Raw genomic sequence first — 18,901 nt, forward strand, 5'->3', positions numbered from 1 at the left:
ATGCTCTCCGCCCACCAATCATCGATTTTGGGGGTGGTTGTGTAATCATGCGTCACACCTGCCCTCATCACGGACCAACTTTCAAACTGAATCGCAGCGCAGCCGCGATTCGTTTGCTGTTTTGACGCCTTACTCTTAAGGCAGAAAAACATTACCCTGTCAAGCCCCCCACACCCTCTCCAAGTCGCGTCGCAGCCTAGGCACAGACCAGTCGCGCCAACACCAATGTGTGAGAGGAAAATGGGGCTCGTAATTTGTTATGGCCGACGTTTAGGCAAGTCAACCAGGCTTTTGTTTACGTCTGGGGCCAATCCAAACAACAAGGCTCCCTTAACCGCCGCCTATACGACGCCCCTCCCCCCATTCCTTTCGTTCCGACTTTGTTGTACCCGCTCTCGAGGGCAAAAAGGCCGTGTGGTTATTATTTGCAATTGACGGAGCCGTGCGCTTGTTGATTCTTGCTCAATTTGGTTGTCGACCTTCGCAGGCTCGTAACGCCCTTTTCTCCCCTTCATTTTCTTTTTGTCTCTGGATGTTCAGGCCCCTTCCTTTCTCCTCGACATCCATCAATTGACTTTCGCTTCGCATCCTCGGCCGCACCAACATCCCGCCGCCAAATTCCCCCCCTCCCAGCTACGCGCCATGGATTCCGACATCATGGACGAGTCAGTCTTTAGCGACAGCATCCAAGACGAGTCCGAAGGCTACTCACCAGAAGTGGTACGTATGTGTTGAGGGTTTGAGCCTCCGCCCGGGCTCGCTGGCCCACTACCCAGCGCTGCTCTTAGTGCAGGCGACCGCAACCCACTGTATTTTTTCTTCGCCAGATTTAGCTAACAGCACCCCGCGCAGAAACCAAAAGCGAAGCCCGTCGCGAAGCCCGCCGCGAAAAAGGCCGCCTCAGCAAAATCCAAGACGGTCCAGACAGCTCTCGCTAGCAAAGTGACTTCCAAAAAACGCCCAAAGCCAGAGAGCGATGATGAAGTCGACTCGGTACTTGACGGCGACGCCAGCGTGCTGTCGCGCACACCTCCGAGCGTCAAGAAACAGAAGAGAGCGCCGGCAAAGAAGTCGAGCGGCAAGCCCCTCGCCGAGATTGAAAACGACAGCATGCAGCTTGATGACGACATGCCGTCCAAAGGAGGCAAGACGAAGACAGTGACCGAGACGTACCAGAAGCTCACCCAGCTCCAGCACATCCTCAAACGTCCCGACACGTACGTGGGCTCCATCGAGCGTACCGATCAAAAGATGTGGGTCTTCAATAAGGCGGACAAGCAGATGGAGAACCGGACCATCTCCTTCGTTCCCGGCCTCTACAAGATCTTTGACGAGATTCTCGTCAACGCGGCCGACGTAAGTCAGCGCGATAGCACCATGACCAGTCTCAAGGTCACCATCGACCGTGAGTCGGGAGAAATCACAGTGGAGAACAACGGCAAAGGCATCCCAGTGGAAATGCACGGGACTGAGAAGTGCTACGTGCCTGAGCTCATCTTTGGCCATCTCCTGGCTGGGTCCAACTTTGACGACAACGAGAAGAAAACTGTTGGTGGCCGTAACGGTTACGGCGCCAAACTTACCAACATCTTCAGTAAGAAGTTCGGCATTGAGATACAGGATGCCGGCAACGGCAAGCGCTACAAGCAGACGTGGACAGAGAATATGAGCAACAAGGGGTCCCCCAAGATAACCTCCAACAAGTCAGCCGACTTTGTCCGCGTATCCTTCCTTCCCGACTACAAGAAATTTGGCATGGAGAATGGCATCGACGACGACCTCGAGAGCCTGCTCTTTCGCCGCGTCTATGACATGGCGGGCACTGTCACGAGCGTCAAGGTCTGGCTCAATGGCGACCAGCTCAAGTACAACTTCAAGAGCTATTGCGAGCTCTATGCCAAGTCTATCGCCAAGGAGCGTGGTGACGAGCCCGCCGAAGGAGAAAAGCCAGCCACGGCCAAGGTCGAGTTCGACCAGGTGAGAGACAAGGGACGGCTTTGGCAGGTTGGGTTTACCGTGTCGGACGGCTCGTTCCAGCAAGTCTCATTTGTGAACAACATCGCCACGACCTCGGGCGGCACACACGTCAACTACATCGCCGACCAGATTTGCGACGCCCTGGGCAAAGAATTGACCAAGAAGAAGAAGGGCCATAGTCTCAAGGCCTCGCATTTCCGCAACCACATCTTCATCTTCATCAACTGCCTAGTCGAGAACCCATCCTTCAACTCGCAGACCAAGGAGCAGATGACAACCAAAGTCAGTGCGTTCGGCAGCAAGTGTGTCTTAACCGACGTGTTCCTCAAGAAGATTCGGAATTCGGAAGCCATCGCACACATCATGGAGTTTGCCGATAGAAAGGCGGACAAGATGTTGGCTAAGACCGACGGCAACAAGCGCTCTCGCATCAGCAACGAGAAACTGGTGGATGCCAATTTGGCCGGAACAAAGCGTGGTTGTGAATGCACTCTGATTCTGACCGAAGGTGACTCGGCAAGAGCTCTCGCCGTTGCTGGACGTGCCATCCTGGATCCCGACCGCATTGGCGTCTTCCCTCTCCGTGGAAAGATGCTCAACGTCCGCGATGCGTCGCTCGACCAGATCATGAAGAACAAGGAAATCGAGAACATCAAGAAGTTTCTGGGGCTCAAGCACAAACAGCAGTATACCGATACCAGGGGCCTCCGGTACGGTCATCTGATGATCATGGCCGATCAGGATCTCGACGGCAGCCATATCAAAGGCCTGTTGATCAACTTCCTCGAGGTTCAGTTCCCGAGTCTGCTGCGCATTCCCGAATTCTTCCAGGAGTTCATCACACCTGTGGTCAAAGTATGGCAGGGCCCCAACCCAAAGAAGCCTCAGAAGCTCACGTCCTTCTTCAACCTGCCTCAGTATGAGACGTGGAAGGAGAAGCACAAGTCGGAGGTGCGCAAGTGGAAATACAAGTACTTGAAGGGGTTGGGCAGTTCCTCCAACGAGGATGCCCAGGTCTACTTCACCAACTTAGACCTACATCTCAAGCATTTCGGCACCATGAAAGCGGAAGAGTCCCAACTGTTCGATCTGGCCTTCTCCAAAAAGAAGGCCGACGCACGCAAGGAATGGCTTGGCAACTTTGTCCCTGGCACATACCTTGACCATTCGGCCGATGTCATCTCGTACACGGATTTCGTCAACCGGGAGTTGATCCTCTTCAGCATGGCTGACAATATGCGGTCGATCCCGTCCATGGTTGACGGCTTGAAGCCCGGTCAACGCAAGGTCATGTTCGCTTGCTTCAAGCGCAACTTGGTGAACGATCAAAAGGTGGTTGAGCTTGCTGGCTACATTTCCGAACAGGCAGCCTACCATCACGGCGAAACCTCGCTGCAACAGACCATCATCGGTCTAGCACAGAACTTCATCGGCTCAAACAACGTCAATTTCCTTGAGCCCAGCGGAAATTTTGGTTCCCGACTTTCTGGTGGATCAGATGCTGCCAGCGCCCGTTACATTCACACGCGGCTATCTCCCTTTGCGAGGCGCATCTTTTCCAAGCTCGACGAGCCGAACCTGGAGTTTCAGTTCGATGACGGCAACATGATTGAGCCCAAGGTGTATGCCCCGATCATTCCGACCGTCTTGGTCAACGGTGCCGACGGCATCGGTACAGGCTATAGCACCCAAATTCCCAACTATCATCCCATCGACCTAGTGGACAATCTCAAGCGCCGCATGGGCAGACTTGATCCTGATGATCCGGAGGAGAAGCCATTTAATTCCATGATTCCCTGGTGGCGGGGTTGGAAGGGCACCCCTGAACGAGAAGGGCCCAACCGGTTCAGATTCAACGGCATCGCAAAGCAAGATGAGCTGAATCCCAACGAGGTCGTCGTTAGTGAGTTGCCTGTTCGTATGTGGACCGATGACTTCAAGGCTAGACTCGAGGAAATCATCCGGGGCGAAAAGACGCCTTCCTACATCAAGGACTACAGGGAGTTCAACGACCACAACACGGTCCATTTCGTGATTGAGCTGGAAGAAAAGCACATGAAGGCTGCTCTCGACGAGGGCTTGCTCGAGAAGTTCAAGCTGAACAAGTCGATCGGAACTACCAACCTCGTTGCCTTTGACACAGAGGGCAAAATTCGCAAGTACGAGAGTCCCGAGGAGATCCTCGAGGAGTTTTACCACTACCGCCTGGCCATGTACGGGAAGCGGAAGGCATGTTAATGCTGTACTTTCTCGGGAAATAAGTGTTTTGCTAACCGGACACAGGCACACTGGCTCAAAGTCTACGACGCAGACTACAGAAAGCTCAAGAACCAGTATCGTTTCATCGAGGAAATCATTGAGAATAAGCTCGTTGTTTCCAAGAAGAAGAAGTCAGTTCTCGTGGCAGAGCTTCGTGATAGAGGTTTTGAAGCGTTCCCTCCGAAGGAGGTCGACAAGAGGGCAAAGCCAGCCGAAGAGGATGTCGAAGATGCCGACGAGGATGACGGCAACTTTGGCGCACGAGACTACGACTACCTGCTTTCCGTATGTATCCAAAGACTTGCCGTCCTGTCCGTTCAATCTAACGAGATAATAGATGGCTATCTGGTCGTTGACGCTGGAGCGGTTGGAAAAGCTCAAGCAGCAGATCAGGGCAAAGAAGGCCGAGTGGGATGAGCTCAATGCCCTCAGTGAGAAGGATCTTTGGTGCAAAGATCTCGACGAGTTCGTTGAGGAGTGGGAGCGGCAGCTGAGGCTGGATGCCGAAATCCAGGCCGACATCCGAAGAATAGGCCGCCGAGTGTCTAAGAAGATTGGCGCTGGCAAGGGAGGCCGCCGTCTAAAGACGGACGACGATTACCAGCCAGGCGGGAAGACCAAGGCGGCCAAGGCTCTCGCCGCTCCCAAGATCAAGGTTGAGACAAAGACACAGCAACGTTTCACTGAGAAATTCCAGGCCAAAGCCGCCGCAAAACCCAGTGCCAAGGCAAGCACCTCGGGCGGTGACGGCCTGGCGGATGATTTCTCTGACGATGACGACTTTGCTCTTCTTGGCAAGAAGGCTGTGGTCAAAGACGAGTCAGAACCTCCGGCTCCCATATCAGACATTGTCAGCGGTCGTACCAAACGCGCAGCTGTTGCCAAGCCCAAGACATATGTCGTTGACTCGGATTTGGAATCAGACGATGATTTCATGCAGTTGGGAAAGACTTCTTCTGCTCGACCGCCTAAAGCCTCGACCTCTTTGTCGGCGTCTGAAGACGATGACATTGTCGCGAAGCCCTCCAAGCGGGCCGCAGCAGCAAAGGCGAAGTCGGTATATGTGGACGATATCGAGTCGGAGAGCGATGATGACCAGATGCTCGGTGATGTCGGTGCCCTGGTTAAGGGCATTGGGGCGCCTGCTTCCAACGGTGGCAAGGGCAGACTTAGTCTGTTTGCGATGTCCCGGCCCGAGGGTGAGTCCAGCCTCCCCAAGATGAAGACGAAGCCGTCAAAGTCGAATCTTGGCTTTGACAGCCAGGACGACACCAACTACGAAGCCCTGGCCATGTCGTCGCCCCGGAAATCAGTCGCCGGCGGCGACATTGACGACTTTCTGTCTGACGATGACCTTCCTCCTGTGACAACGAAGGCAGCAGCGGCGCCCAAGGCGTCGTCGTCTCAGGCGGCAGCGCCAAAGGCAAAAGCCCCGCTTACTGTTGTCCCCATGGCGGGCAAGAAGCCCCGCGGCCGTCCGGCCGGCACCAAAATCGCCGCACCCAAAGCCGCTCACAAGACGGCTGCCGCCAAGACAGCCGTCTCCAAGGCAGTAGAGTCCTCGAAGCCCAAGGCAGTGACTCTCTCGCCCGCTGCCAAGGCCTATGCCGCGAAGAAGGCAAAGGCTAGAAAGGTTGTCAGCGATGACGAGGACGAGGACGAGGACGACCTCATAGCCGATGCCCCTTCCAGCCCAGTAGCCAAGCCCAAGGCCCGCCCGGGTCGCGCGACGGCTGCGAAATCCAAGCCCATCTACATTGATGATCTGGAAGACGAGGAGAGCGATGAGTTCGCCATGGATGATGATACTGATTAGAGGCTTGAGGCTGAGATTAATGTCAGTAGTGTGGAGTTCTTTTGATGATGTCACGAGGTTTTTCGGATAGGGAGGCTGGCTGGTTATCAGTTTATTTTGGGCTGTTTGTGTGCCGGGCGATGTTTTTACCTGCTTGACTCAACTGGGGGACGGCGCTTTACCTCTTTACTGTAAATGTATAACACCGGGACAAAAATGGTTCCATTTATTCATTGCATGTTACGGCGTTGTTTGTGTCTGTCTGCCCCAGTCAGTCACCGCAGAAGAGGCAGTCGGTCAGGCTTGCTATTTGCTATCGTTATGTCGTGCCTTTGTGGCTTTGTTCATTCGTGTAGCTTATTGCGTGCGGCTCCTAGATGCTCTCCCACTGGCCGGCTCAGCTTACTGAACTTGGCACTTTGGATGCATCATTTAACATGGCAAGGCTCTCTGTGTTTCTCTTCCGGCTACACGAGGGCCGTTTGGGTGTTTCTTCTCGAAAGAACGTGGGCACGATCTTCTAGGCGAGCTCAGCATATCAACAACAAGGGGACTATTGGAGCATATGGATGCCCGTACAGTTAACCGACTCGTCAAGATTAAAAGACAAAACGAGGAATATTTCATCTTTCTGTCTTCTTGATTTCACTTTATACTTCGATTACGACCCAAACAGAAGAAACCAGACAACCGGTCCAAAAGCAATACCAATAGAACTAATTAGTAAACGAATATGAAAATACCATCCATAGGCGGACCTCGAATACTTACACTACTAAAGCACATTCACGAGTTGTCCAAAAGTGTCTCCCGCAATAGTTGAATTAATAGGACGCAACGCCCCAGAGGCTCTCCATTTCCTGGCCTCGAGACAAACTCGGGTACATCCATAACAAGCCAGAGGACAAAGGAAATCAAGGCAACACAATACTCCGCAACCGATAGCCAGCAACGTCTTGGCCTACCGTCATCACAGTCCTCACCACCGATCTACACACACGTTCCGCCCTCACCAGGAAGAATTTATCAAGAAAACCGTAATCCATTCATTGCCAATCTCGTCCTCGTTCCATCGCCGCCCAATCCGTAACTATTCTCGTGTTCCCATTCGTAGTCGGCGGGTCCTCAATCTAGGGGTGATATTCAGGAATCATTGATCGTGTCTATGCCATAAGTCGTCCAGGAAGGAGGGCCAGCCATAAGGTATAATCGGGAGGGGGGATAGGTGTTAGAGGTATAGGCCATTTCTAATGCAAAGGCTCCGTTTAAGCAGCAATCAGAGGCTCCTGCTCAGCCTTAGCCTTGAGAACGGGCTCCGGAGTCGAGAAGATGGCAGGATCCTGGGGCAGCTTCGCCTTAGGTGCGGCGGGGAAGTCGGCCTCGGAGAGCTCCGACTTGACGGGGGTGGGCTCGGAGCCGCGGGCACCCTTGATCAGTGCCTGGGCCTTGGCAGTATAATCACCCATGTACTGCTTGGTCAACTGTGTGGCCTGCTCCGTGTGCTTCTGGGCAACGGTGCGGAGCTGGGAAGTCTGGGCCTCAACAATCTCGTTGGCATGCTTGATCTGGCTGTCGATGAGCTCCTGGTTGGACTTGTAGATGAGCGGGGCGAAGAAGAGGACCGTGGTGGAGATCAAGGCAAGGCCCCAGTAAGGAACGATCTTGACCAGGTAGTAGGAGAGGAAAGCACCAAGGGCCGCCTAGTGTCCCGTTAGCTCGAGTCATGCAGTTGGAGCTCGGGGGAGTTTGGGCCTAAAGCAATAGTCGCGACTTACAGCAGCAGACGCGTAGATGTTCTCGGCGAACAAGATCCGCTGCGACTCGATAACGAAAAAGTTGACCAGTTCATGGACGTCACCGATCATGGCATCCAGCGTCTCCCGAGGGACGGTGTAGTACTTGCGGGGCCGAAGCTGGGTCGCGAAGCCACTGTTGAGGAGCGTCTTGCCGGAAACCTCGGCGGCGATAGTGATGGCAAGGACCATCCACGTGAGCTTGAAACCCCATCGGAAAATATCTAGGTACCTAACCAAGAAGATAAGAGAGATGATGGAGGCGTAGGCAATGGCAGAGGCCCCTGGAGTAAACAGTTTTGTCAGTACCACATCTCGTAAACCATATAGGGGCCACGGGAACGTACGGGGGTTGTTCCACGACAGCAGCTCCGAGAAGAAAGAGTGATAGTGTGTCAGGGGCTGGCCGGTGGCTGCCGGGTAGGGAGGAGTCTGTCGGGCAGAGGCCAGGTTGGAAAGCTCGGTCGTGGTCTTTGCAGTCTGGTCCTTGACGTTCTGAGCTACGGGGCCTGCAATAGATTGAATCAGCATCGTAGCTCAAGTCTGCGGGGAGCACGTGGGAATAGTCATGATCTTATCGTTCGTACCATTGGCAACTGTGTTGTACGCAGCTGCGGCATCTGCAAAAGGCATCGTCAGTCAATTCCGCGGACGGCGGCAGCGAGAAGATCGGGATCATTAAATTGTGAAACACTATGAGCGAGTTAGCTTGTTATCTTTGAGTGCTGGGCATCGAGTCCTCGGAGGGCCGAGAACGAGATAACGGGAGTGATATCGGGAAGCAACGAACCTCACTTGTCTTGAGGGCATCGACATTGGTATTGCCGTTGGCAGTCGCGCCATGGTCGGCCATTGCGAGAGTCTGGGACGCGGAGCGCGGAAAGCTGTTGCGGTGCGGTTGTTGTGGTAGTTTTGCGGCGAGGGATGACGTTTTTGGAGTTGGCTGGAGCTGCTGCTGCTGCTGCGGTGATGACGACGACAGAGCGAGCGAAAGCGAGATCAGGGTAGAAGCCGACGCGAGGTGACGGGGCAGCTAATCTTTTGCGAAGAAGGCAGAGAGGAACCTGACAAAGCTGGACCGTGAGCGGATGATTCCTCTTTGTGTGGGAAAGAGGTGTATGGTTTTTTTGTTCACGGAGGGAAGCCAGAGTTTGTTTTGGGTGGGAAAAGGCAGGAGGGAGAGGGTTTGAAACAAACGGCTCGAACTAAGCCCAGTTTCGTAGGGGGCCGAGTTAATTCTCTCACTGTCCTGCACTGCAAAAAAAAAAAAAAAAAACTGCCCAGCGGTCAGAGACACTGGGCCGTAGCACTCGCTGCAGTGGGCAGTTTGGCAGTAAGGAGGCGTGCGGCGGGCAAGCAGTGCCCGGCTCCACAACGTCACGGCTCCAAGGACGGGAAATTTGCCCAGTGAGCATTTCACAAACCACACGCTCGAGCCACACGCAATGATCTCATCATGCCACAGCAACAAGAGTGCAGGTGGAAATCGCCAGCCTATCAAACGAGCCTGCTATTTTCCCTCCGAAGGTCCTTATCCTAGGTCACCACCTCGCCGATGTTCCACCTCCCTATCCGAATTATTTTCTCCACGCGTGGAATCCGTACGCCTCACCTATAATAATCATGCCGGCATTTTACCTCAATGACATGGCGACTTGGGACGCGCCTCGCAGGATTCAGGGGGCGGCCAAGGCGTTGTCTAGAAGTCAGGTCTGTTGGCAAAGTGTTGTTAGTTCTAGGCTGCCTGTCATCAAGGCCGGAGCGTATGGATAAGCGTGTACGAGGCATGTTGGAGAAAGCTCCATCTATGTCTGCCACTGTTTTGTGCCCCTCTCTGATTCTGGCGTCTGGACATGCAGAATACACCACTGCATGACACTGGAAATGTATTCCAAGTTCTCACGGATACGGTCGTTCTTTATTCGAATCCGCGTTTTAAGGTGTGCGAGTGTAGTGTCCCGCCTCTCGAGCACCCGACATGCTGCCTAGCAGCTGCAGAGACAAACAATCCACTCACCCACCCATCATGAATTTATTTCTGACAGCCCCTTCCAGGCCCCAGAAAAACACAAGCGTCACCATTCCCCGAAAGCATGTGATTCGTGCGCGCTAGGCACGCGGGCCATACAAAGTAGAAATGTCTTGTCAACCCACCCACACCCAGCACGCTAAAATGAGGCAGTGTGGAGGGACAGGGAGACCCGGTGAATGACGTTAGAAGCATGACTTCTGAAGCCATCTCTCCATCTATCAAGGAATCTCATGCCCACCACCGGCACTTCCTTTCGAGTGAAAAACACGCCGTCCATCCGTCTACCCATGATAACAATTTATCAAATATACGTCTGTATTTGGTCTTGGTATGTTATGAATTAAAACATACAGCTTTGGAAGGCAACTATAAAATAAGGTAAAGGTCGCTCCATGAATCATCCCCGTTCCTGCCTCTTGTCGAAGCACTTTCTAAAGAAGCACATGCCACCCCCACCACCCCACCACCGATATAAAATGATGTGTGCCATGCAGCCTCTGCTATCTATCTGCCCTAAGTATGAATATATATATACCACTGCCTAAAATTCTTCCTCATTAGACCGCGCTCGCCAAGTAGAGCATGAGTCACCTGTGTTATCATATGTTCTGGTAGAGTACAGTCATTCATAACGTGGTCGCGTGGCCGCTCCTTTCAATCATCAAAAGTCCCATCAACGACAATTTCGACAATGCGTTGCTGGAGCCTTGGAGCCGGTTGTGTGAACCATTCAAAATGAATAGATGAAGTAGTAGTATTCCTGATTGGTTACCTTCTCCATCCCCAGAACCCACCGGGTGTGGTACCACCGGCGGGCGTCGGGTTCGGGGTCAACGTCTTCGCCGCCGCCGCCGCCGGGTCCGGAGACGCCGATCCTGTCAATCGGCCGAACATGTTTATAGCAGCCGACGCTGCAGCCGACGCCCCGTTTCCTGCAATCTCCGCCGCGGTGCTCGTCTGTATCTGCATGGCTGGGGGCGTTTCGCCTGGTGCCAGCCCAAAGGCTTTGCGAAGCTTCTCGAGTCTCTGCTTTGCTTCTTCGGCCTCCTGCTTAGCAACTGCTTCGCCGGTTTTCGCCTGCGCAAGCTCGAGCAAAAGAGAGTCGTACTCGCTGACCGGGGCGCTCGAGTAAGCGGGAGCCGGCGTGGGCGCCACCGAAGACTCCCTGCTAACGCTTTTCTGCGTCATGACCGAAGACGCCCGTTTGTTAAACAGCGCCGGCGTCTGAGACGGCGTCGACCTACTACGGCCAAGTTTCAGCTCGCGGAGGCCACCAGCAGGAGGTGCCGCAGAGCTGGTGCCGCCTCCCATGCCCGTGGCCTTCGAAAACCAGTCGCCGTTGTCTGCGTTGGACGCTGGTGTGTCGGATGCCCTAGTCCTCAGACCCTGAATCTGCTTTTCCAGTCGCTGCTTTTCTTGATGCAGGTTCCGAACGTGTGCGTGGCTTTCCCGCAGCTGTTCTTTCGCCGATGAGACTTCATGCTCCATCTCGTATAAGCGGCGACTCGAGTCCTGCGTCTTGGCCATTTCGTTTGAAAGTTGTTCCTTCGCCCGAGCTAGCTCATCCCGAAGTTGCAGCTTGGTTTGTGGCACTGAGGACCTTCGACTAGCTGCCGACTCGCCAAAGCGCCCTTCGACAACTTCGAGCAGGTCCGATAGCTGCTCGGGTGTAGGCGGGGGCTGTTGCTGTGCGACTTCGTCTCCAGATAGCGCACCCGATGCATCTTTCGCCCTCGTTATTGTTTTTTCGCTGTCGCTCCGGCCCCACGTCGGTGCTGTCTCGGTGCTCGCCTTTATCCGCAGCCCATCTAAAAGCGACCGCACCGCCCTCCGATCTTCTTCGCGTTCTTCTCTCTCCCTCTGCAGCTGACTGGCCAACAGCGAATGATTCCTCTGAAGCTCGCCGAGTACTGTGAGGAGATCTTCAATCTGGCTGTGCAGGTATTTGCTGTCGGACTTGGCGCTTGCGGCGCTGTTGGAGAGCGACGTTGGCGCTGGTTTGGGTGTCGCGGTCACGAATGCTGGCGATGGCTCGCGGGATAAATCGTCGGCGGAGCTGTCTCGGGAGATGGAGGTGGCATCAGTTGATGCAGCGCTTAGGTCGCTGGCGCCGGACGACGAGCTCGCCAGAGATGCGACTTCCATCGAGTTGAGCGTCGAAGCCAAGCTCTGCTTGGATGTGCTCCTCCGGAGCATGCTCAGCGGGCGCGAGGCCAGACTCAGGCCAGGACTGAGGGTATTGCTGGTGGTGGTGGCCGGTGCGGCGAGTCCTGATTGCGCCGATGCGGCCGTCTGAGTGAGCGCGGCGGATTTAGTTGTTGTTGAGGAAGCCCACAGGCGGCCCAAGAAGCGGGAGGCTGCCGTGGTAACGTCCGACACCTGTGTTGCATCGGTGCTCTTGGAATTGGCGCCCGAATTGATCTTAGCCTCCCTGTACCCCCGTTCGAGCGCTGCCATCCGCTCTTTGGTGACAACGCCCGAGAGATTGACAAAGTCCTCTACAAATTCATCGGCGCTGTAGTGATAGCAATCCCAGAGGCCGCGCGAGAGGAGAAGGTGCATTACGTCCTCCATCTCGGTGCTAGCTAGGATGCGGGCCTGGTTTTTGCGCATGAGCGACAGAGCCACTCGCATGATTGTCTCCGACGCGCCCTCGGCGAAGATCACATCGTAGATGCGAAACAGCATCGGTAGGGGGCATGTTACGGCGAAAAAAGACAAGAACCATTGTGAAACATAGGCGGGATCAACCTGCAAGTCGTCAAGGTGAGCCGACAATGTGGGTAGAAACTCGCGCAGCAGCTCCCGAAATTGATAAATCCGAACATGCAGTCCTGACAGGTCGGGAACAAAACAATGGCGAAGATCGTAGTTTTCCATCAATCTGGTTCCACCCACCACACACGTTAGCTTCAAATACTTGGCGATCGGGGCGTTCCTCGCTACCACTGAAATGGATTGAATGGTTCTTTTTCTTACCTGACGAGGACGCAGAACGCAGGCTTGTCGGGCATGTGCATCAGGAGTGGTCCAACCAGGAATCCAAGCCCCTGGCAGTAACCAATCTTGGTGTCATAGAGACTGAAGCACTTGAGAACCCGAGCCAGCATCCGTTGGCCATCGCCTTCTGGGTCTCTGAACATGTCGACGCCGGGAAAGCTCCGTCCAATGTCCTTGCCGATGATGCCCTCATACGGGCTGGACTCGCCTGACAGCCTATCGTAGATTTCCTCCAGGGCGCCATCCCGGGCTCCCGCCATGCTCTGCCAGACCACGCCTCGAAGCGGCGGAGGGACGCCTCTGCGGATCTTGTTGGAAAGCAGTGTCGGCAGTCGAGCTGCTGTCTGCTGGGGGTCTTTGACCAGTGCAAGGTAGAATTCGAGATCCGTCATTGGCGGCGGCGGGAGGACCGAGTATCGAAGAGCCGAAGGCGTAGGCCCGTGGACCATTTTCCGTAGCTGGGCCATCGAGGGAGGCCTTGGCTGGCCTCCTGACGATGGTTCGTCATTTTCTACCACCTTGACCTTGAAGCTCTTTGGATTCTTGGCAATTTTGTTGTTCTCTTGGTCAAGTTTTGCGAGCAGCAGCGCTGTAGACTATGGAGAAAAAAAGATTGTCAGTTGAGTTGCGCCAAGCTAAAAGGGGCAAACAAAGGAGACAAAAGGAGCGATGAGCTGCACCTACATGATCAGAGTCCTGCTCTCTTGACTCCGAGTCTTCCGTCTTCTGGAGCTCATCCCACTTGACGCTGTCTGATTCGGAGCTGGAACGTTGTTGGAGCTCTTGTATTTCGCCATCCTTTTCCTCGCCGTCCTCGCTGTCCATCTGCTCGAGTTCCTCCTGGAGGCTCCGGCCCTTGTCCGAAGCGGGTGAGTCCGTTTCGAAATGCTCAAGCACGCCACCGTCGTCCTCTTCGGGTACAGGCTCGGTCAAGGTATCGCTTGGAGTGTAGTCGAGGCCGTATAGGCTCCGTCGGGACGGAAGCGTGTTCGGAGGGACCGATGTATTCACGTACAGCGACGGGGGCTCGGAGAGGCGGACCGTCACAAGTGAGTCGTGATCTAAAGCCCTCTTCTGACTCTCGGCGGCAGGGGGCGACGAATTGGCACGCACGGGGCCGCCATCATCGCTCGATGCCGGCGTCGCTGCTGCCTGGGACTGCCGCGTGTCTCGTTCGTCCTGGTCCGGCTCCATCCCGAAGCCCACGGCTCGGGATCCTATAGAAGGGGAACCAGAAATGTCGGTGCGCGGCAAGTCGTGCGGTACCAACTCCAAGTACCAAAAAGGAGCGGAATGTATATTAATTGATTAGTAGTCCAAGACTCCAAGACGGGGAGCCGAGTTGCGGCGCGAGGTTTCGTCCTGAATTTTCGCTGCCCAAAAAGCCGTGGTGTCGAACGCGAGCGAGGATGTTCCTGTCCAGACGTCCCCAATCCTCAGACCTTCGAAAACCCACTTCGCCCGACTTTTCCAAGGGGGGGCGCGCACTTGGTATACTTTCGAGGGAAAGAGGCAGGGGTGTCTCGCTGGCAGCCGGAAGGTGAGAGGCTGGCCGAGCTCCTGGGTCGCGGTCGCGCGGTCGAGGCCGTCGAGGGTAGAGCTGGTAGGTCTTGGCAAGGACGCGATTGCTGTCTATTGTTTCATCGATGGGACCGGAAATACTGAAACCGTAAGATCGAGGCCGGCCCGCTCCAGAACTTCGCGTTCGACAGGACAGAGACGCCGATGCATGCCCTTCTCGACAGATTTACCTAGAGATAGCTGACAAGATAAACCGAGGGGACAGAAAGAAAAAAGAACATGGTGTGGCACGACAGAAACGGAGGCACAGGAGAAGCCCTCGGGTGCCGAGTGGCCAACGGCCGATGCAGGAACAGCTTGGCTCAACGGGTGTTTTGGGGTTAGTCTAGCTAGCGGGGAACAATAGGTAACGCCCCTTGAATTTTTTCTGGAACAGGGACACCAGAAGAGGCCTAACAGTTTACAGTACGGAAGTGCCTTTCAAAAGTTTTGCGCAGTGCCAAGAAAGCCACCCTCTTTAATTACATACGACCCTGGCCATCTTGGCCCCCTAGCTCCTTATTCTTTTCCGGCCCTCTCGATACTCGTTACCTCCTTCGCACTTTATTACCTGTTGTATATGCTCAACAATCCTTTCAATCCAGGCTTGAATACGCTGCTGAGTAAGTTTTTCGTTCCAGCAATGTTCCCATGCTCGAATAGCCTCAGCCCTGCTTTTTGGGGCTCCCTTTTTGGTTGTTTCTCTCTTCATCCAGAACCAACAAGGCTCTATCATATTAAGATCAGGTGAGTTACCTGGCCAGAGGAGGCGGAGTACCTGATGAATATCGTATATACGCTGTTGAGCGCGATGAGCGTGTGCGCCAGCCTTATCCTCCTGAACAAGCGTATTCGGCCCACAGCTTTTGGCGAAAGGGATAAGCTTTGGTATAAGGATCTTGGTTTGATAGCGATACCAGTCGATGCCTCCCTTGGATTCTCGTACGAGTTTGCCGTTCGCTTTGTTCCATCGCCATTGTGGTTTTCTGCCTCGTTTCGTAACCAAAGAGAGCCTTCCCATTTTGGTATCCAACTCCCACTCTTCACGCATTATTGGTTCCAACTCCTTATTCCATTCCTCAAGATCCTTCTCAGCTTGCTCCTTTTCAGCCTTTGTTTCCGGAAGCCAACAATGGCAAGGCCCCTTTTGATCGTACGAAAAGCAACCCCAAAACATAAACTCCGAATATCCTTTCCACCGTTCACGAATACAGCTTTTAAGAAAACGCTCATCAGCTTTCCTCCAAATACGATATCCTCCTCGGCGATGAAGTAATACAATAGAAGTTTCATCAGACCAAATAACACGTTTCCAATCTTCTAAAGTCCAATCTTTATGATCAAGACACCACTTCAGTCGTTCCTCCTTCATCTTCTTCGTCAATCCAGGCTTCCTCGTTGGCTTCGTTTTGTTGAATCCTGCTAATTTGAGGATCCTCCAGATTGTGATAGCTGAGATGTCGAGGCCCTCGGTACTGAGCTCACCGGCCAGATCAGCACAGGATTTCTCACGGCCATATCGATCTTTGCGAACCTTGGCGATAACCTTCTCGGTATTTTCGGGGGTGTGTTTTCGTGGACGGCCAGAGCAGGGGCATCTTCAACCCATTCATCCTTAATAATTAAGGGCCGTATATTTGGATCAAATCCACGCTCAATAGCCCTGGCATATATTCGATTGACGGTACTAACGGAAACCCCGGTTTGTGCAAAGACATCGGCCGAAGAAAGGCCCACAATAGGAGATTTGAGGGTAACTATAAGCGCACGCATGGAAATATCTGTATTTGGCGACATCTTGATCGTTGTGTTGACTGTTGAGCTGTGGAAGCGGGGTTGAGGGGTAAGATTACGTGGCCAAACCAGATGTGGTGTGGTCGCTGATCATTCAGCTAAAGGGGTGTGGCTGGCTTGGCATTGCGCAAAACTTTTGAAAGGCACCTCCGTAGTGACCACTTAGTGAGCACACAGTCATGTCGCTAGCTCCGTTCCCTTGGAGGCAGCTAATTTCATCTTTGGAGCAATGGAAGAGAATGCTGCCCGCCGCCTCCTTTTCGACGGGCCGGGCTTATCTATAATCTCACCTCCAGGTGACAGGTTGGGAAGCTCTACCCAATAGCTGCAGTTTGCTCGTGATATTTAATTTATGGAAAAAGGCGGGGAGCTAATAACGTTGGGTCTGGTCCCTGACACCTGCAGGTCCCCACGCATCCTGCAGCCCGTCGGCAGCGGACCTGCAGGATGGCGCTGTTCCTTTCCATTTCCATTGATGTGGCACCTGACCACGCGCGCCGGAGCCCAGAGAGAGGACTTCGTACGATAGGATACGACGAGAGTTGGAGAAATCCAAACGTTGTTTCTCTCTGGGCGGACTGGGGATCGTTAGGATATCACACTTGGGTAGTGCAAGTGTAGGGTTTGACACTCACATCATCTCTCCGTAAATCGCCCGTCGCAGACCCTAAAGTCCAAAACAGCCAAGGCTACAGGTAGCGGCTGCCGACAATGGGACCGGCCAGGGCGCCTAGCCTTGGGACGACTTCGGGAAAGGCCATAAATACGCGACAGGGAGCGGCAAAGGTTCCAGGCGCATGACGCCAATGGCTTGAAGTCTGCCCGCTCGCTAACCTTGCCCTGGGCCTGGCCCGCTACGGGCCGGCCTTGCCCAGAGGTTGCGGGTAGATAGTGCAATTTCACGGGCTGCCTTCCTGCGACTTAAAGAGAGCAAGAGAGCCACTGCTGGGTCTAACATCCAAACCACCTCATGGATGAATGGCGTTTTCGCCCGTATGCCGTTGCCAGACCACCGGGATCAAACGGTTTTTTTCTTTGGATCCGTCTCTGATGACCGCACCAACTAGCAATCGGGTCTGCGTAACACACCAAAACCCGCCGTTACTGGTAGGATCACCGCAAATCCTAGTGTAAATCCGCCGGGCTGCAACCTCAGCCAGAGGAACAGACGACGCTTTGATGCTTGGCGGTCCCTATTCGGTCGCTTTGCGGCAGCGTCATTTCCTCTCTGTGGGCCGCTTTAACAGGACAACTTGCATGTTCCAACGCGTCTTCTGGCCAACGTCCAAACTAAAAGTCCGTATTGGATCCGAGCAGATTTACGCTCAAGGTAATGCATATGTTACACACAAATGACCTAGTAAAAGCTAGTAAGGAGTCTGGGGGATTTATCTTTAGGGGGCATTTGTTACCTTAGTGAGAGCCTTTCGACTTTACACCACTTTGACACAACTTGACCACGTCATTGCAAGTCCCGGTATATTTATCTGTATCAAGGTTAGCATCACCATTGCCTACAGGTAATGGATTTGGACTAGGGTTGGATGGAGAACGGGGATTTTCCCCCCTGAATACTAGCATGGTGAGAAGTTTAAAACGAAGTCGTTCTCAAGGCTAAGGTAATGTAGACAGATAGCAAAACCAAACTCTGAGGGGCTGGATGGGCGGCTTATTAAAAACGTATAGCCAGATTAAAACTCAACAACCTCAAATATTCCCAACGGTTGTGTAGTGTAGTGGTAATCACTCTGGATTTTGACATGGGCGCCACAAGCTGGGCGCCCCGCTCTCAAATATTCCAGTAACCCCGGTTCGAACCCGGGCATGACCTCAAACGTCCCATTTTCTTTTTGCTTGATATTTATATTTTGTCGTCCCATGTTTTGAGGCCCGCAACTTGGAGACTATATATAGACTTTAACAACCGGGGGTGGGGGTTTACGTTGAATCCTCCCTGGTAGAGAAGAATAGAAATAACAAGAACAGCAACCCCAACTATTGAGGAGAGAACAAGAGAGAAATAAATAAAGAAAAATGAAGAAGACTGTGGCAATAAGGGTCTCTCTCGGCTATCCATCCCGTGCTCAACAAGAAAGTTCAGCGTCTAGGTGCTTAGGTGGGCCGGTATTATTTCCGGTCGAGTGAAGTGGGAGGCTGAGTTACACTGTTTTGCTATTGCCCATTGATCTTGGAACGAGACCACTTTAGACTCTTTCTCGGGATTCTGTCACTCTACTCACCCCCAAAGATACAGCACAAGGCAGCTAATTAGCTTTTCACTCCGCATTATCTTTGACTGGGTAGTCTTCGGTAGCTGCCAGAGGGGAACGAAGACACGAAGCCACGACGCACCATAGCATTCTGCAAACCACTTGCCCTCTTCTAAAGATCTAGCATATAATACTCGTTTTGATCTAGTATAGAACTAACAGTTGTGGTCTGCCTACTATTCTTAGTTACAGATGGGAGTCTTTCCACTTGAACCCAAGAGCTAAGGTTAGGTAGTTCTATTTACCATCAAGGCCACCCTCACTAGAATTCTAGCAGCTTCAGATCATAACATTAAGTTCCCACTCCTGGGTGTATTAACATGAAAATTACAACTTAACTAACATAACATATAAATATAATATAATACCTCGTCTGCTCGGGGAGACTATGCTCAAGGAGGGACTTCCACAGTTAGATTTA

General features: G+C 53.4%; 4 protein-coding genes and 1 non-coding gene across 5 annotated transcripts; 2 read left to right on the plus strand and 3 right to left on the minus strand.

Moving 5' to 3' along the window:
• The first annotated feature begins 539 nt into the window (after window positions 1-539).
• B0T26DRAFT_530493 (DNA topoisomerase 2-like protein) lies at window positions 540-6,139 on the plus strand. Its single transcript, XM_060435530.1, has 4 exons — window positions 540-720; window positions 853-4,206; window positions 4,261-4,521; window positions 4,574-6,139. Exons 1-4 carry the CDS (start codon window positions 643-645, stop codon window positions 6,050-6,052), a joined length of 5,172 nt encoding a protein of 1,723 aa, XP_060289454.1. The 5' UTR covers window positions 540-642; the 3' UTR covers window positions 6,053-6,139.
• Window positions 6,140-6,977: 838 nt separating this feature from the next.
• B0T26DRAFT_530418 (Reticulon-domain-containing protein) lies at window positions 6,978-8,871 on the minus strand. The gene is made up of 4 exons (XM_060435529.1): window positions 8,620-8,871; window positions 8,172-8,333; window positions 7,807-8,108; window positions 6,978-7,731 (listed from the first exon to the last, which is right to left on the minus strand). Exons 1-4 carry the CDS (start codon window positions 8,675-8,677, stop codon window positions 7,297-7,299), a joined length of 957 nt encoding a protein of 318 aa, XP_060289455.1. The 5' UTR covers window positions 8,678-8,871; the 3' UTR covers window positions 6,978-7,296.
• Window positions 8,872-10,624: 1,753 nt separating this feature from the next.
• On the minus strand, window positions 10,625-14,050 carry B0T26DRAFT_757778 (rab-GTPase-TBC domain-containing protein; the record flags this gene model as incomplete). The annotated part of the gene is made up of 3 exons (XM_060446304.1): window positions 10,625-12,740; window positions 12,836-13,452; window positions 13,541-14,050. 3 exons carry the CDS (start codon window positions 14,048-14,050, stop codon window positions 10,625-10,627), a joined length of 3,243 nt encoding a protein of 1,080 aa, XP_060289456.1.
• Window positions 14,051-16,463: 2,413 nt separating this feature from the next.
• Window positions 16,464-17,194, minus strand: B0T26DRAFT_734639 (uncharacterized protein). The gene is made up of 2 exons (XM_060443206.1): window positions 16,846-17,194; window positions 16,464-16,788 (listed from the first exon to the last, which is right to left on the minus strand). The coding sequence occupies exons 1-2, from the start codon at window positions 16,848-16,850 to the stop codon at window positions 16,581-16,583; spliced, it is 213 nt and encodes a 70-aa protein (XP_060289457.1). The 5' UTR covers window positions 16,851-17,194; the 3' UTR covers window positions 16,464-16,580.
• A 738-nt stretch (window positions 17,195-17,932) lies between these two features.
• Window positions 17,933-18,041, plus strand: B0T26DRAFT_t273. The gene has a single exon. It is a non-coding gene; the product is annotated as a tRNA-Gln (tRNA).
• The last annotated feature ends 860 nt before the right edge of the window (window positions 18,042-18,901 follow it).

Source organism: Lasiosphaeria miniovina (assembly GCF_030549165.1).
Source record: "Lasiosphaeria miniovina strain SMH2392-1A chromosome Unknown B0T26scaffold_9, whole genome shotgun sequence".
Taxonomy (NCBI): domain Eukaryota; kingdom Fungi; phylum Ascomycota; class Sordariomycetes; order Sordariales; family Lasiosphaeriaceae; genus Lasiosphaeria; species Lasiosphaeria miniovina.

Bases quoted from the DNA above. Each gene is read 5' to 3' on its own strand.
- B0T26DRAFT_530493 (XM_060435530.1), top strand. From the start codon at position 643: ATGGATTCCGACATCATGGACGAGTCAGTCTTTAGCGACAGCATCCAA. The intron at 721-852 runs GTACGTATGTGT...CACCCCGCGCAG, and splicing joins AAGGCTACTCACCAGAAGTG to AAACCAAAAGCGAAGCCCGT. The intron at 4,207-4,260 runs GCATGTTAATGC...AACCGGACACAG, and splicing joins CCATGTACGGGAAGCGGAAG to GCACACTGGCTCAAAGTCTA.
- B0T26DRAFT_530418 (XM_060435529.1), bottom strand. From the start codon at position 8,677: ATGGCCGACCATGGCGCGACTGCCAACGGCAATACCAATGTCGATGCC. The intron at 8,334-8,619 runs GTGAGGTTCGTT...AATCTATTGCAG, and splicing joins TGTCGATGCCCTCAAGACAA to GCCCCGTAGCTCAGAACGTC. The intron at 8,109-8,171 runs GTACGTTCCCGT...TGTTTACTCCAG, and splicing joins GCTGTCGTGGAACAACCCCC to GGGCCTCTGCCATTGCCTAC.